We start from the raw sequence: 17,437 nt of genomic DNA, 5'->3' as shown, positions 1-17,437 counted from the left end.
CCTTCTCACCCGGGCCCGGGCGTGGGGGGGGACGCTCAGGGCACACAGGGCCCGCTGCCCGACCCCGTCCGCCCATGGAAAGGCCGAGGACGGATGCAAAATCCTGCAGCAGCGGCCGCCGTGCTGCGAGGCCGGCCATGTGCGGCGGCCCGAGGGGGAGGCGGGGGTGTCCGGGGGTGCCACCGCCAAGGCACAGCAGCAGTGGGGCACGATGCTGCACCTCATCCCCTCCGGGCCCGGCCACGGCTGTCACATGGCACGGGGAGGGGGCTGCGGCGGGGCGGGCCGTGCTCGGGGCTCCCCCGGCCGCGCGGAGGCGGGCTGAGGTGGCGGAAAGTTTGCGGAGTGGCTGGCGGCGCTGCGGTCCTCTCCCGCTTTCTTGTCTTTACTTTTTTCTACACCCCCGTCTCCCATCGCCTTCCACCCTCAGCGGCCGCTCCGGGGCATGAGCGGCAGCCGCCACCCGCGCTAAGAAGCAGGAGGTCGTGCCGCGCTCGACTCTGTCAGTGGGGGGACGCCAGGGACGGGAGCGCGGGCAGCGGCTCCGAGCCCGCCATGCTCCGCCGGCCCCGCACGGCGCCTGCCGTCCTCCCGGCGCTGCTTCTGCTGCCGCTGCTGCTGGGCGGCCGCCCCGCCGCCGCCCGCTGCCCCGCGCCCTGCCGCTGTGCTGGGTACCTCGTCGCCTGCAGCCGCCTGGAGTTGAGCCGGCTGCCCGAGCGGCTGCCGCGGGGGGCGGTGCAGCTGTGAGTATCGGGGTGGCGGGCTGGGGGTACCGACCCGCGTCCGTGCGTCCGCCATCTTCCGCCCCCGGGGCCGCGGACGGGCGAGCTTTGAGGGGAGCGCGGGTGTGGAGGCGGCAGCGAGGTGCGGGAGCGGGCAGCGCTGCGGCCGCTGCCGAGCTGTCAGCGGGAGCGGCGAGGGCGCCGGCGGCCGCAGCGGGACAGCGTCCCTTGGGGCGGGCTGCGGCCCCGAACGGTGGTGGCGATAAGCGCCCGGCTGAAATGGGCCCGGGAGTGCTGCTCATTGTCGGAGAGGGCGAAGAATAAGTTCTGTTGCCTTTCTTGGCCGACGAGCAGTAATCATCAGATTGACGCCGATCGGTGTGTCGGGAAAGCTCCTATCGCTTTTCGTCGCGCAGCTCTTCATTCCTGGGTAGTTTTGGCGCTGGCAGTGGTGCGGGCCCGCTCGGCCGCGCAGTGGCCGAACCCAGGGCAGCGCGAACCTCAAGTGCCAGCTGGGGAAAAGTTACTTTCAGTGACAAACTTTTATAGAAAAAGCATGAATTAAGTCAGCTTTCTAAAAGTTTGAAAATGGCCGAGGGACTTCTCACATTTGTTTTTAATCGCTTGTCACTGAAAAATCTTCTATATTAGTCGTATTAATTTTCTATTACATTTTCAAAGCAGATCAAGATAAGGGCTTTAAAGTAAACAGGAAGACTTTCAATTAGTTGTGGCTAATTCTGTTCAATTGCCTCGTCTGGAGGTCATGCTGCTTTACTCATGAAATGTGGATGGCTGTATTGACACCATATGGAACTGAACACAGGCATGGCTCTGGGAGTTGAATATTTCCAGGACTGGTATAGGAAAGTGTATAGGGCCCATGGAAAGCATGAGGGGAAAGAATTTTTTTTTTTTTTTTTTTTTTTTCTTATGTGATTGAAACATATGGATCTGCCACTGGATCTGCTTTACATTTCATTCAACAACTAGTTTTGCCTTCTATTATATTTCATCCCTTTTATTCTTTTGAACTGTTAGAGTGTGCGCACTTAAGTTTACTGGCAAAACCTAGTAAGGATTTTATTTTTATATAAGGTAAGCTTCACAGTTTAGTTACTTAGCTTAGCATACATCAGTGCTGTTAAAATTCAGATGTAAATAAAAACACAAGGAGAAAATCACAGCACTTAATTTTTTTAGGGTTGCTTTAAGAAGCATTTTTTGTTAGCAGTAATCCAAATTTGTCTGTTCCACTTATGTTCCCAAGAGACAGTAAAACACATTGCAGGGCTTTTTTTGTTAGCACAAGGGACATTTTCCTAATTAGAATTCCCTTGGTAGTGTAAATTGCCCTTATGAAAGTTCACATTCCTTTAAAAGTGTGAGAAAATAAGTTCCGCTTGTATAAATAAGCTTTGGTCTGTTGTAAGAAACCCTGCTGTGATTACTCATTGGACAGCTGTGTCACTTGTTTTTAAACTCACAGAAGTACATCTTTGTAGGTGTCACCAAACCATGTGGTCTGGCCGCTTTGTGTAAATATTTCTTTTGTTTGTGACAAATGCCTTAGAAGCCTTCCCCTCTTATTAAGAACAAGGAAGAGTGTGGCATTGTCTGTTACCTCCAGCTACCCGGGTACTTAGGCCTGGGATTGTGCAATCTGATAATTAATGCGTTCAGCTTTACATATGCAAAAAAGTTTTGACTAGTCTGGATTATTGTTGCAACAAACTGCAACAATTTGTAAAAGCCTGTTTATGAATTTTATTGCTGTATGTCTACTGTGTTTTCCATGAAACTATGGTGGGTATAACCAAGGGCTAGTAGTTTAATTGCAGGCTTTCCAGTTCTCTTGAGAAAACAACAGCTTTTTTACCACATTCTTAACATACGCAGGCGAGACCCCCGAGCAGGAGAGTGAAAGCTCTTCTGCCTGAGAAGGTCTGGGCCCATGTTAAGCTTTACACCCTTTGCCCATCTGTACTCACCCATATGGAGAGCAGGTTTTTGAAACTCTTGCTGCATTCTTTCATGCCTTTTTTTGTTCAAATTCCCTGCTGAAATAAAACGAGAGTGACCTCCGAATGGACAAAGAGGGGAAAAAAAGAACCTGAATTATATCCACTTCTTCGTGGCAGGTGTGAATCTACTCCTCTATGGAATTGGCTTCACAGAGTGGGGTGTAAATAGGCTATAATTGCTGACTTCACAGTGATTTTAGCCAAAAATACCTTCTTTTGTTACCTTGCATTCATGAGAGGTAACAGTCTGCTGAAAACTGATAAACATTTATAATGGCTTTGTGTACAGACAGTTTTGAGGTTGGATTTCCATTTAATTTCAGGATGTGTATCCTGATACTGCGAGGATGTGGTGTTGTTAGAGCTGGAAGAGGAGTAAGAGTGTTGAGCATTGGCCAGCATCCTCCATGTGTGCAAACTCCCACTGGCACTGCAGTACCCTTCGCCAGGTTCAGTCAGGAATGCTAGAACTGTCAGTGGGGCAGGAGGGAAAGTCTTGAAAAATTATTTTCACTTGTGTTTGTATTACATCTTCAGTATTTACATTTTATAAATCCTCTAGTGCTCTACAAGAATTGCCAGGAAAAAAAAAAAGCTGTATGGTTTTCACAGCTGTTTTTCAATATTTTCCAGACTAAAGCTTGAACATAGCAAGCTGATTTATGAGTCACTTTGGATCAATGTCTTAAAACAGCTACAGCCTGGCTTTTTGTTTTTCAGCTCTGCTGATTTCTGCTGAATTAGCAGCTCTACAGGCCCCAGTGGGACTGATTAAGGAACTGTTGCTGGATTTGCATTTTAAAATTTGACTTGGGGCTCAGGTTTCTGAGTTCTCTAAGGAAGAAGATGATAATTGTGACTAAGTGTTGTAAATTAGGTTAGAGTCTAAAAGTTGTATCTATAAAACGTGTGAAGAAGCACTTGCCTTCTCCCTCTATGCAGTAGGCTTCCTTTCACTTTTTAATGACACAAACATTGATGTTCAGAGTTAAGTTTCAGCTAATTATGAGACTTGTGTGTTACAAAAGATGGTCATACAAACATAATGGAACATAGAAATTAGTTTATTTCATAAAACAGGTTCTTAGAGGGTAAAAACTATAGCAGGCTTTCTCAAGTGGAGGCATTTCTACTTAAGTGTCCAGTCACTTCTGTTAGAAAAGTGAGGTGAAGAACAGGTATATATGCTTGCTATTACTATAAAGAATTTCTTAATATGTATCTGGTTTCTGACTTTGCAGAGTGTGTTCTGTTCAACCTTCTATGGTTTTTGAAATTTTAGCAAAAGTAATCACAGAATTTTCTACCCCTTGTAATTTGGTTTTAACATACAAGGAGAATTCAGAAATGGAAAACACATAGTAATAATGTTTGAACAATGTCAGTTCCATTTTTGTGAAGGAAAATGAGAATTTAATTTTCTTTGTAGTTGTTTAAAGGTATGTTGAGAAATGTATTGGACTGAAACCAACTTGTAGCTTTGCAACTGGGATGATAGATTTTTATATTTAAAAAAATTTTGCCAATCCAGGGCTTAAAAGTTTGAGAAACTTCTACAGGCTTAAGCTTCACTTAGCTTATTAGTAAAAGGGAACTATTTTAACTCTTGGTTCACTTTCAACCACTCTGACTGAACTTAAAATGTAACTTGCAAGGCATTTTTTCCTGAAGTTTCCTATGCTGGTAGTACTGATAATGCTTAATAAAATATCTATAATGCATATTTTATGCAGCTGTTGGTAGACAAGCATATAGACTCTATGAAACAGGCGATTCAGTATTGTCTGGAGGGTTGGGCATTTTTTGTTGTTTTTTTTTGCTTTGGGATTTTTTTTTTTTTTCCATCTTGTATTTGACAACCTGCTGTAAGTAAACCAGGCATAAGAGATTTTTATGTATGTATTTTTTAAAGTAGGTGCGACTTGGAAAATGTGAATGTATCTTTAGTGTTAAAAAACAAACACAGAAAAAAGTAGTTTGAAACCTAGTGTTAGTTACGCTCAGGGTTGCCTTGATAGACTCCAGATGGATGTGAGCTTGAGCTGTGAGTGAAAGTGTCTGGCTCCAGTGTGGTGATCATGCACAGCAGTGGTTGTAATTGCAGGATTTTTATAGTTTAAGGACTCTGCCAGATTTTTTTTTTTTTTTTAACATGTTATAACTCCAGCAGAACAAATCTACTCACGTCTGTTACTGTCTGGTAGGTCCTTTAGGCAAACATGCCTTAAATAAACCTTTTGCAGAGTTTTTAGGTGAAATGAAGAAATGCGGGTTTTTAGCACTAATGTTGAAAGCTCTTTGTTGAAATAATTACTGATTCCTAAGTCCTGTCTGAAGCGTGAACAACAGTAACGTGTTAGGCACTAACAGCCATAACTTAACTGAATTTTGGCAGTTTATTTGCATAGTTCTTATAATCCCTACAGACTAAAGCCAAATATTGAAGTAAGTTTAAGGGCAAAAACTGTCTCTACTCTGCCTTTAAGGACCAAGTTAGATTGCTGTCTAGATTTTTGTAGCAGCATACTCTTTCAGTATTTACACTTAAGAATGCAGTGTGAGAATTTCAAATCTGTGTAGCTAATGCCTTCAGATATTAAACAAAGGGATTTTTCTCCAGTGTATGGCCAGGAGAATGTTTGCACTAGATTTTTAGGCAGTGAAAGATGTAGTTCTCTAACTTTAGTGTGGTTAACCTAATATACAGGAGAACTTAAAATCATAATGGCGAAACGAAAATTAGCGTGCTTTTGTAAACATTGATGCTATATTGGTTTTCCATCATTAAGGGAAAAATCTGTAGGGGTTAAGACTCCTGAAAGAAGGCACAGATATTCGGTGCTTGAGTCCAGAGCTGAGTCTCTGAAAACATCCCCTCTGTGGCCACCTAAAGCTGGTGGAGTATGTTCCCCTTCTGTAGGTGGCTCTTCCCCAGCAGTCAGCCTGCTTCTTTTGTCCTGGAAGATGCCATTCACACCTGCAGCTGTGCCCTGTGCACGCTCCTGTGCAGCCCTGGCTTAGGAAACACAGCACATCTCTTTTCCCTGCCCGTGGCCCTGAGCTAGGCTCTGGTGCCACAGCTCAGTAGCCTGCTGGGCCTGGTGCAGTTAGCTGGCTCAGAGCACACCTTACAGCCCAGTACTGGTGGTACCCTTCATAATACCCATACTTGCCTGGGACTATTTTTTATAACTTAATTTTTATTATTACTGGGGTTTTTTTTAACTGCCAGCTGCAGGAGAGTACAAAGTGACAGGGAAACCGTTCCGGCAACATTGAACAAGTCAGTTGGGAGAATCTAAAACAGAGTTTTACTATCCACATGTTCTGCTAAAGAGACCTAGGTGCCTGCCTGAGATGCAGCATTACACCTGTGTCTGAGGATGTGGAGTCATGGGTGCAGGGAAACTGGAGTTTTCTGGATCTGTGGGTTTTCAGAGCTTAGTCGCAGCACAGAGTGCCTAGCACAGACCCTGAACTTGGCTTCATTTAAGCCAGTTCTGGTCTGTGTGCAGCAGGGATATGCTGTTAATCAGCTTTCTTCACTTCTGGAACTGTGGATGGAGAGTAGACACATCCGTGGCAGTCAGGCCTACGTTTGGCGTGCTCAGCACAGATGACTGTACTGAGTCATCTTACCCAGAAAAAATGAGAAATCATGTAGTTTCCTCATAGATTCAACTTGAAATAACAGTTCATGCCTGTGTGGCTTGATGAGGACCCCAGGTATGGTGTATGATTCTTTAGTGTTTAATTAGCATGGGGAAATTATCATGGAGTGTGAGCAATTTTTTTTTCAAAAGGGTACTTTTTAAAGCACTCTTCACCTGATGCTGCAGTTCCTCACTGCTGAGGTATGATGATTAATTTCTTTATATGTCTGCATTACAAAGACTCACTGAAGTGAGTTTAAGAATTCATTAAAGTAATGTCATTTTTGTTAGCTGGTTTGGATAGATGCAGTGTTTTAACTTGGAACAAATGCTTGCAGATGGCTAGATTGATGCTGGTGAGGTAGTAATAATCTGTAGTGGTGGAACAGAACAGTGCACGGTTCGGTGGATGAGTGACTAGGAAGGGGGAGGCCTTCAACAGAGCTAGTCATGGTTACAAGATGAGTTGTGAGTCTGTACCACTTGTGCAGAGGTTCAGAGATGGTACTAGTGTGAGTTGCTGCATTTAGCTTTTCTGTCTTACTTTATAGTCACTCTTATTTCTGTTGTTTCCAGTACTTATGAGGCTGCAGCAAAAATTTCTTAGTTGTAAGGTGTCAAGTGTTTGAGAGGGTAAAGATGCATGGCGCTGTAAGGAAAAGTATTTCTTGTGGTAAGCAAGAAGTGTTGCATTTTTAATACCTGTCTTGTTTAGTAGCAAATGCTACAAAGGTGCTAATGATTACTTATAAACTACATCAGCATATACTGGGGATTTTCAACATGGCACAAGCTAAGTGTTCCAGCTACTTTTTCAAGTGTAATTAAGTGTGGTATTAATATCACTACTAACAGACATCTTAAAACTCAGAATTAGCCCTTGCTATGTCTGTTTTCTTCTGTATTTCTTAAGATCTCCCATTAAATTTGGTTACGTGGGGATGGTGTCCTGAATTTTGTGGAAGCATGAAAATACAATCACGGTTTATGGGCAGTCCTCATGGTGTATTTGTGAGCTATGGATTGCTTTTGAGACATGGGTAACAAGAGTGAAATATGATTTACCCAAGGAATGAGACTGCACTACTGTTTTTAGAATTTTCCTTGTTAAAGTAACCAAGAGGTTGTTATAGCCATATCTTTTGTTGTGACGGGATGTGGGAGAGGAGTTGCTGGTGTATCTGAGTCAAAATCTTAAGATGTTTTCCATGGCTCCTATGCACATTCCTGTATTGTTCTGTATTGTTCAGAGATACTAGGAATTTCTTTGGCACTGCTCGCAGTGATCAAGGTATTTGCATTCGTATTTGTGTATTTATACCTTGTATAAGCAAATGAGTTTCTATTCTAATTTTACTAACGTAAAAAAATCTTTTAAGTACGTGGAGACAAGTGAGAACATAATTTGGATTGAAATTTTACTGCTTTACCTGATACTGTGTTGCAAAACTGACAGAGTGTTTATTTTTGTAACCTCATAGGGACTTAAGTTACAACAAATTATCTTCAATCAAGACCGGTATCTTGGATCACCTTCATAGTCTTCAGGAAGTGTAAGTTAATTTGTCTTAATTAAAAACCATACCAAAACATAAACCCCAACCAAAAATACCCAGCCTGTGTTTGTGTATGCTAATTGTATAGTTATTTCTCTAGGGATGGTTGCTTGAACAACAAAGATACTTGCTGTTCTGATATTTTACATTAAGTGAAACTGGAATTATTTTTTAATTTTGGGATTACACAGTTCATCAGTTTAGCAAGTCCAGTGTACATACTTCTGATTAACATCCAAGCTAACTCTTCTTTTTGTAACATTAATAGGAAATTGAACAACAATGAACTGGAGATCATTCCAGATTTGGGACCCGTCTCGGCAAATATAACTGTTCTGTCTTTGTAAGTATATCTTACTCTTGTCCTTGGTTAGTGGAACTAACTCTGCAGGGTTCATGGAAATGTGTGCATTACAGAGATTAAAGTAAAATAATTGGAAATAGAGCAGCTTGTGGTTAGGAAGTTGATTATGTCATATTATTTAGTAGTTGTTTAAAATGTGTATAATTGAGCTTAATCCTTGTAGGTTTTGTGCTTCCCAGATATAAAGACTGCTTTAGAATTAATTTATGTTGTGGTAGTGCCCAGAAGCCTCAGTCCTGTTGTGCTAGGCACTGTATAAGCATCCATAAATGTTACAAAAACTTGTACAGTGCTGTCTTTAAAACAAGACAAAATGTTATGCATCTTGGCTGAGATCCTGATGTGTTAAGTCATGGCAGAATTCCATTAATTTCACTGGGCAATACAGGGAAATCCCCTTGAGATGCAGCTTCAGAGCAAGTATCTAGGTATGAAGATGTTTTACCAATGTCTTGAAAATATTATTTTGAGCCCATTTTAATGTGTGGCACATTTTTTTATGACTGCAGTTTTTACATAAAATTGTGATGCACGATTGTGTCCATGTTCATTGCTTTTCATGAAAGAAATGAGTGGGTTACCAAGTAGGTTACTTGGTGTTCATTTGTAATATGAGTATAAAGTTGTAAAAGGCATGTAAGGCCCATAACCAAAAAAGTTGATTTTAAAGGAAATTTTATTCCCGATGTTTTAACGATTAATTAATTGGATTTTTTTTGTCTGTGATTTAGTATCAATAAACTGTTGGAGGAAGGTGTAGAAAAGTTACTATCATACTATTAGTTAGCAAAAAAGAAAAGACATGGTTTTCATGTGTGGGGTTTGCATTTTATCAGTGGGAATCTAAAGTGTCTAAAGCTATTAATATGTAGCCCTCTGGCCAAATCCTGTCCTTGAATACAAATTGCAAGTTACCTTTCTTGAAGAATCCTGAAGGGTTAAAACAATACAATAAACTTTGGAAAGCTGTTCAGTTAATTAAATTGATCACTATTCAATTGCTTACATCTGGTGATTTATAGGGGTTTGTTGTTACTCTAGGCCTAGGTCAGCCAAGTCAGCTGGTGCAGCCACTGTGTCTGGGCTGCTCTGTTTGAATAAGAACTAAGTGACATTTGATACTGATGTGATTTCTTACAGATCAAAATCAAAAAAGAATGAAAGAAAAAGCAGATGGTGTCTGACCAATAATTGTTGAATTTAAGCACGTCTTTTATTCTGAAGTAGCATTTGCATTACTTTTGCATTGGCATAGCATTCTGTAGTTTAAGCATCTAATTGAGCTAAAAATTATACCACCTTGCTAAGGTCCTTTTTACCATAAGGCTAGAAATATTAGCATAATAAAGTGGTTTATATCATCTTGCTTTATTTTTGAATTCTTAGCATTTCTCCTTCCCATGGAAAGTCATCAACTTTAGAGGAACCTAAAATCATTCTTTTGCAGCTGTGCAAACACTTTGGTATTCCTTTGAGAGAATAAATGATTATCAGTCGCTGTTGACTGTTTGTTTCATAGCCTTAGGTCCCTGGGTTGTGGCATTTACTCAGGTGTTTGTGTTAACTTAAGAATTCCAGTCTACAATAGTTAGGATAATTGTTTGTTCTATATCAAAACAGATAAACACAGAACATAAAATTAGAGTGGTATTGTATTGCTCAAAAATAAAACATCTTGTCTCTTTTGCACAGATTTTCTTTAAAACATAGAGAAGAATCATAGAATCATTTAAGTTGAAAAAGACCTTTAAGATCATCCAGTCCATCCATTAACTCAGCACTGTCCCACTAAGCCATGTCTGTAAAAGCCACATATGCACCTCTTGTAAATACCTCCAGAGAAGGTGGCTCAATCCCTTCTCTTTGCAGCCTGTTACAATGCTTCACAACCTCTACCATGATGTTTTCCCTAATACCAGTCTAAACTTTCCATGGCACAACTTGAGGCCATTTTCTTTTGTCCTATTGCTTGTTATTTCAGAGAAGAGACCAACCACCACCTCCTTTTAGGTTGTTTTGAGAGTGATGAGGTCTCCCCTGAGCCTTCTGTTCTTATTGGTTGGATGTTATTTATGTAAAGATATTAAATTTAATTTTATATAAAATAGTATAAATAAAGAGAAATAAACATACAGGTGTTTATTAAAATATATATGTACTTTTATGTATATACTATTATATATAAAATATATATAGTATTATGGTAGCATAAATGGACAAATAATCTAAGGATAATTTTTTTTTAGGAGTGAAAAAATGCGTGCATTTCGTTTTTCTGTGGTGGTTGTTATTTGAAGGATTGAATCGAACTGAGTTAATACGTCTTAAGTCATTATTCCATGTGTGTTCCTTTCATGTAAGTTTTAGAACCACTCTTCAGAGAAACATCTGATGACCTTCTCCAGGATTTTAAACTTCTCTAAGAAAGGAGGTTGTGAAGCCTTTCCAAAGCAAACCGCTGTTTCCATGTTGAGTCTTTGTTCTGGCTTTCAAATAATAGCAGAAAAGAGGGTTATAGTCTTCGGAAATTTGATTTGATTATACTTCTTATGAGATTAATATATGTTGGTTCATTACTGTTAGTTGAAAAGCCAGCTTTTTCCAAGGAATCTTCAAGGAATGTTATAGAAGTGATAACCTCTTGCAGATGCTTCATTGTTGAAGAAGCTCTATTACGAGATTTTTTTTCTTTCACCTTTCTCTCTCAGCTGGGGAACCTTAGAATTTTACCTTTTCAGCAAGAATTTTCTTGCCCTGCAGAGGAAATTACCTGCACTATTATGGAGACATACCTGCAGTGTATCCCCACACAGCCATATATGTCTGAATTCTTTGAAGAATATAAACAAGCATGGTGGATTATCATGTTAGACCAGTTTCCGTTTCTGGAGCTACTTCATTTCTAGCTATCTAGTTGATATTTTATCTAAATGAGTTATTTACATACTAATGAATTATTCAGCATAAACATACCCAGAGCAGGAGATGTTCCCAGTCTCATGGTCCCAGTCTGTCTGTAACATGAAACAACAATGCTAACGTTTTGTTTTTACTGATGTCAGTTGTGGGTTGAACATCTTGGGAATGAAAGGTATCAGGCAGGCACACCCCCTTATCACCACCCTAGGAGATGTGTCAGTGTGAAGGAGAGAGTATACATGGATATTCACACGTGATTCCACGCTCCTATTACCATGGCTGGAGATGTATTTATGGTTTTATTCATGTGATGAGTATGTATCTTGTTATATGTCATGGGAGAGCTTGTGAGCCTCCTCGGAAGCTGGTTACTACTGTGAGCTACATATTCAGCTATATCTGGTCAGGAGGCTTACGTTAAGTCTCTGAAAATTAAATTGCAGGGTGTTCATTTTGCACAGCAGCACAGCCCTTTTATATATCTTCTATGAGAGAAGGCATGAAGAGAGCAGCATATTAAGGCAGGAAGAGGGAAATTCAGGTGTTTGCCAGAGATTGTCAGCACAGTAGCTCTAGTCAGGAGGTCAGGTCCCCCACGTGTTGGCAACATAAGCTTTTGAGGAGAGTATTGGATTTAACAACTGCTTACCACAGGTATATAGCATGCAGACACCACACACAGTAGTGTAGGTGTATTTATTATCCCTAGAAGTAAAATATGTTAGAACTTCTCTAGTTAGCATTCCTGAAGTAAATGTAAAAACAGTTAAATTGATGGAGAATTGCTTTAAATGGTTGTCATAGAAAATTACTCATTTCTTGGAGAAAAAACAATTTACTTTTTAGTCCAAGATAGGTGGATTGATTTGTATCAGGTACAAAAATGGGCACTAGTGCCCTCGTTCCAGAGGAACACATGAAAGTCCTGAATATTGTTTCCATCCTAATGACATTGTTTATCCAAGATGTACCAGCTCTGTCCTGTTTATCCTAAAAATCTGCCTGAACCAGTCATCTTGACTCATGAGAAGAAAACTAATGTTGCCTATCGAAGTTGTAGTTTTGGACCTAGGGTAAAAATCCAGAGGTAGATTGAAACAGAATAGTACAGTAAAACAAATGGTACAGTAGCCTTGTCTAGAAGTCCTGCGTGGTGTTTATTTACCCACTACTATTTGCATAGGGGTTTTACTTTAAAACTCTTTGGAAAATGTTAAGTCCATTTAATGTTACTAGTACTTTGTAAGGAAGAGACACTGATATGCAAATTCAGTGATGTTATTTAAGATTTTGTTGAAGGATATGGAGTTTAAATAAGAAACCCATGCTACTTTTACTTGCAGAATTAAAAAGAAAAAGTGTAGTTGTAGGCACTATCCAACATCATCAGTATTCTGTATCCTTGAGTACTGTGAAAAATAGAAGGTAGCAGTGATTATGAAGACAGAACAGCTTTGATTGTTAAAGTATTCTGCCTCTCCAGCGAGAAATTGTTCTTGTCAAAACATATGTGTAGAACTAATATTAAAACCCCCATGTTTCTCATTACCCATATCCAGGATATGTTCCATGGTAGCCCACTTGCAGTCAGTAGGGACTGGAAAGCTGTACATGCCCAAGTCTTTAATGCATATAGTGAAATTGTAACATTAGACTAGTTTTCAAGAATGGAGTGTTTTAAATAAACTTGTAATTTTACATTTTATTGAATAGGAGATATTTTATTTAAAGGCACTAGAACATAAGTTGTAGGTCATTCAAATTATGTTGTAAGGAGTGCTCATGTTAGTCTAGAATGGAAACAGATATTTGGTTTTAGTAAAGCCAGAGAGGAAAATGCAAAAGTCGTAGTGTGGAAGTTAAAGGGTGCATGAATGATTCACAGTTCAGGAATGTTTTTCAAGTCTTACGTTAATGTGTGTTTTGTATTAGGTTCCCGCTTGACTTTTTTTTAAAATGTGAAATCTTCTGTTTATAAGAGACATAATGAAAATGTGACATGGTAGAGGTTTTTCTCTGCTCTGCTGGGGGAATCCTCCAACTCTGTCTGTACAGGAAGCCTTTAAGGTGGGGACCATTGACTTTTGAGTTCTGAGACAGTTAAAAGTGCTGCCAAAATTGAGGCAGATTTTGAAATGTGACCATGTGTTTGTTAGATGATGAACAGAATCCACAAGCCACTTCTCCGAAGGTTTTCTACAGCCTTTGTGTAGAAATGTCTTTCTCTCAATATGTGCTGAATTTAAATTCACTGACTTTGAAGATGTCTTGTATCCTGGATGTTTGAAATGGTAAATTAACAAAAAGCACTAACAGAAAAGGTCAGGAGATAAAAACAGAACAAAAGAACTGTAAAATAGCCAGTTGTAGGTGACTGCACAGGTCAGAAGTTTTTGCAGTAAGAAAAACTATGTCAGCTTTAAATTTAGCTTTCTGATCAGCCACTATGAAATTAGCCTGATTACTTATCTTACTTTATGCACAAACATATTTACTGAAGTGGCAATTAATCCTTTCTACTATTGGGAAGGGATTTTTTTTTTTTTTTTTTTTTTTTTTTAAATTTAAAGTGGAAAAGTGTATTTATGTATATTACGTGACAATGGGTGTTCTGGATCAGGCTTCAGATAGTCATATTGAGAAATAAAATTCAACAAATTGAAGAAAACACTCAAATTCTGGATTTGTCCCAGCTGACAGTTTGGAAGTAAGAATGATAGTCTGCACTTTGTGGCAGTAACTTAAACCCCTGTGAAGGGCATTCAGTAAAGATAGAGGGGAGGGTGTGAGAAGTTTCCTTCTTTGTCATCTCACAGTGGTCTGAGAGTGAAAGCTGTGTGTAAAATCCAGGAGAACACTGTCTCGGTATGCAGTTAGAAAGCTGCAGTCGTAAGAAAGATGTTTAGATGAAACTCCTGAAAATGAAAGCTTACATTCAGTAGGAGTGGATTCCTTTCCCCTCTGTGCTTGCCAGAGAAAGTGGTATTGTTTGTTTATAAAGCTAGCATACTAAACTAGAGTCTGGATCCCAGTATGAAGAAAATGTTGGTCAAATATTTTACATCCTTGTCGTCTCTTCAGCTACCACTTTATTATGGAAAGGATTAAGATTTGGATGCTGCCTGGAAGAGTTTGTTTTGAAGAAGGATTGAAAGAAAGGATGCCAGACTGGGCTTCAGGCATAAGGCTACTTGGAGAATGTCCCAAAACTGAGACTGGTGGTAAACCATGTGTGACTTGGTCTGAAGTTTTAGAGCAAGAAACTTACTGGAATTAGTTCTTGCAGTCTTTGACATTTGGTGTGGAGACTTAAGAGGATGTAAATGAAAGAATTTTTAAAGGAACCTGACTTAGTCAGGCTTACAGACATGGAAACTCAATTTTTATGGCCGCAAGTTAGGCTAAATGGTGGGAAGGAGAAGTACATAGAAGCCCAGAGTTTGTTGTAGCAAAAATATAAGGAGTGAGAGCCTAGATTAATGCTGTTGCAATGAGAATGGAAAAGAATGCAAATTTATTGAGGTATTTGCAGTAAATAAATCTGTCATGATATTCTGATCATAGTGGTAAAGGAAAAGGTAAATTAAAAAGAATAGTAATGGACTACAAAAATAGAGAACACTGTTCTGATATGACAGAATGGAAGCGTGGTAGGAATTCTACAGAGGAGTAGGACATATGATATGGAAAACGTGAGAAGTGAGAATGAAATCAAGAGGTCAGGCATAAGTGTTAAGATTATGTTTTAGAGAATTGCTGGCGCTGATTGCAGTAGAGCCGTGAAATCATTTGTGCCTTGAGTGAAAGAGAAGTGGATAGGAGAATATTCCTTACCTTGTATTAATGACTGAAGTTAGGGGTACATCTGGAAGGGTGGAAAGTTTAAACTGCCTAGACTTTGGTCTGCACCCTCTAAAAGGGAGGGTTGCTCTGTAATAATAAAGAATAGGTGTTTTTACTTAGGAACTCTATACATTAGATTAGAAAGATGATTTATAGTACTGGAGTTTATCTAGGTCATATTTAAAATTTCCCAAGATTTTAGCATTAACTGTCACAGCTGAAGTCTGCAATTGGCTATCATTCCTGTTGTCAGCTCTTGGCAGAATAGTTATACTTGCATTGCTTTTTACAGTTGTTAAAATAAAGGGATGAACTTACACATTCATTTGCCTATCACATGCTAAGTAAATTGTGATTATTTTGGAAAAGCCAAAAACCTGAATTGAAAACAGGGTATTAAGAAGAAAGTTTGGAAGGAAAGCTTAATTAATTGCATATTGGTACTATGACTGGAATCCGAAGAGAACTGTTATGGAAGTATCACGTGTTTATAAGTTTCTTCTTTTTGATGATGAAAACATATCTGACCACAGAGTTGTTTCAGGCTGCATCTTTCTCTTTCCCCTTTCCCAGTTAGTGTTTGATTTGGGAATCAGTAAACCTTTGGTTTCAGGTTTTGGACAGGGTATCAGTAGACTACAGAGTTCTGAGTTTCATTTTCTGTTTTATGCCTGTATACTACAAAAATCACAGAATATAGAAGCAGAGTCTTTCTGACTTCTGGCTTGAAAGAGGAATGAGAGGCATGGATCATGGAATGAAGGAGGCCTTCAAAAGAAAGAACTGCTTGGTGCAAGGAAGGCAAGAAGCTCGTGTGTGAAAGAGGGGCATCAGACTTGTAAATGTACCAGTAAAACTAGAAGTCAGCCAGAATCTGGGATCTATTTCTCCTCACTTTGTCTTGGAGAAAAACAGTTTCACTTGTAATATTTCTATGACTATCACTTGCAAGTATTAAAAAAAACCCCAGACTTTCTTATTTCAGTCCAGTTGGGCGTCTTAATGGTGAGAAGAGCGTGTAGTCTCATTCATATCAGAGGGGGGGTTTTTTGTAAGGGTAGTGTTCAGCTTAAAACTGCAATTTCAGTATTTTGAATGATGTAATGGTTCATTACAATAAGGCTCAAAGTATTCAAATTAGTAGAAATTGAAGAAAAAAAAGGACATTTTTACTCTTCTTGAAGTAGTAGCTACTGAGGTTCTTCTGATAAGAGTTCCTTAAAGTTGTCCAGATGCTGAGCAAAATGGATACAGAAGCTTCTGACTTGCTTTGTGTTTCCCCAGCTGGTAATGTAGAATGAATCTTAAGATAAGGATTGAGAGGGCTGTTACTGATGAGGTGTATGCAGCTCCTTTTGTCTGAACACAGCAATTGTAGCATCTCACAGGAAAGATTTTCTTTTGCATTTTCTTACCCCCACCCTCCTCTCAGTGAAAAAACTTTTGTCATTCTGCCCATACATGTACTGTTTGGTTCTGTCTAGACACTTAGATAGGCTTGTGTTTTCAACGTGGCTTTCTTGACTAATATTGATGGTGATTTGGCAGTTATGAGGAAGATGATTTTTTTTTTTTTTTCAATTTGCTTAAGTGATGATTATGAAGAAAAAACAAATTAGAGTTAAACGTTCTCATTTTAAATAAAATAGAACTTAAAATAAAACTATTTGGATATCTTCAGTGCTGAATCTTCCAGGTGTGAATTACTATACTTCTGTTCTTTTGAAGAGAAACTGGACTAGGGTCTTGGAGCAATAACTTCTACAAATATGATTAAGCAGGAAGGTGCGGTAAGGGCTAGTTTGATTTTGATTGTGCGGTGGCCTAGGACTGTGATGTGGAAGTTGCTTGTCACTCCTCAGTATGGCCTTTCCACCTCCAAAAAAGGAGAATGTTCCTGAAACAAACAAGCTGCAGGTTTTTTTGTTTGGTTATTTTTATTGTAACTTGGTCTGTGTCAGGTAATTTGCCAGTTGGTTTAAGTGCTACTCTGAAGATGGTGGAAGAGTTTTATTCGGTTCCATTAGATTCAACTAAAGTTTGTAATACAGGGGCTATTATCCTGCCAGTTGTGAGGAATTTCTGTTTTATGGAGCAATGCTGACACAAAGACAGCACTGTGCAAGCCGTCTTATAACTGAACACTTTCACACTGCAATTTAGGAGGCGTGCAGTTCAGGAAATTGCTGGCTTCTGCTGGAGCACACTTTTACTGCAAGGAAAATTTTATTCGTCACTCAAATAATTGGCAGTTTTAATACCTTGTTAGTAATTACCTTGTAAACAAACTAATGCATAAAGGCAAGGCTCTGTGACCTGTTATCTAGCTCACATTCTTATTCGGCCCATGGAACTG

General features: G+C 39.7%; 1 protein-coding gene across 1 annotated transcript in view; it reads left to right on the top strand.

The window, feature by feature from the left end:
- The first annotated feature begins 555 nt into the window (after positions 1-555).
- The window catches only part of LRIG3 (leucine rich repeats and immunoglobulin like domains 3), a 36,290-nt gene continuing 19,408 nt past the window's right edge, over positions 556-17,437 (top strand). The window contains exons 1-3 of the mRNA XM_040061956.2: positions 556-743; positions 7,881-7,952; positions 8,224-8,298. Of these exons, the coding sequence (XP_039917890.1) occupies positions 556-743; positions 7,881-7,952; positions 8,224-8,298 (335 nt within the window). The remainder of the gene's footprint in view (positions 744-7,880; positions 7,953-8,223; positions 8,299-17,437) is intronic.

This window comes from Hirundo rustica, chromosome 4 (assembly GCF_015227805.2).
Source record: "Hirundo rustica isolate bHirRus1 chromosome 4, bHirRus1.pri.v3, whole genome shotgun sequence".
Classification (NCBI taxonomy): Eukaryota; Metazoa; Chordata; class Aves; order Passeriformes; family Hirundinidae; genus Hirundo; species Hirundo rustica.
Note: the sequence above shows the minus strand (reverse complement) of the source record. Positions and strands in the feature narration are given on the sequence as shown.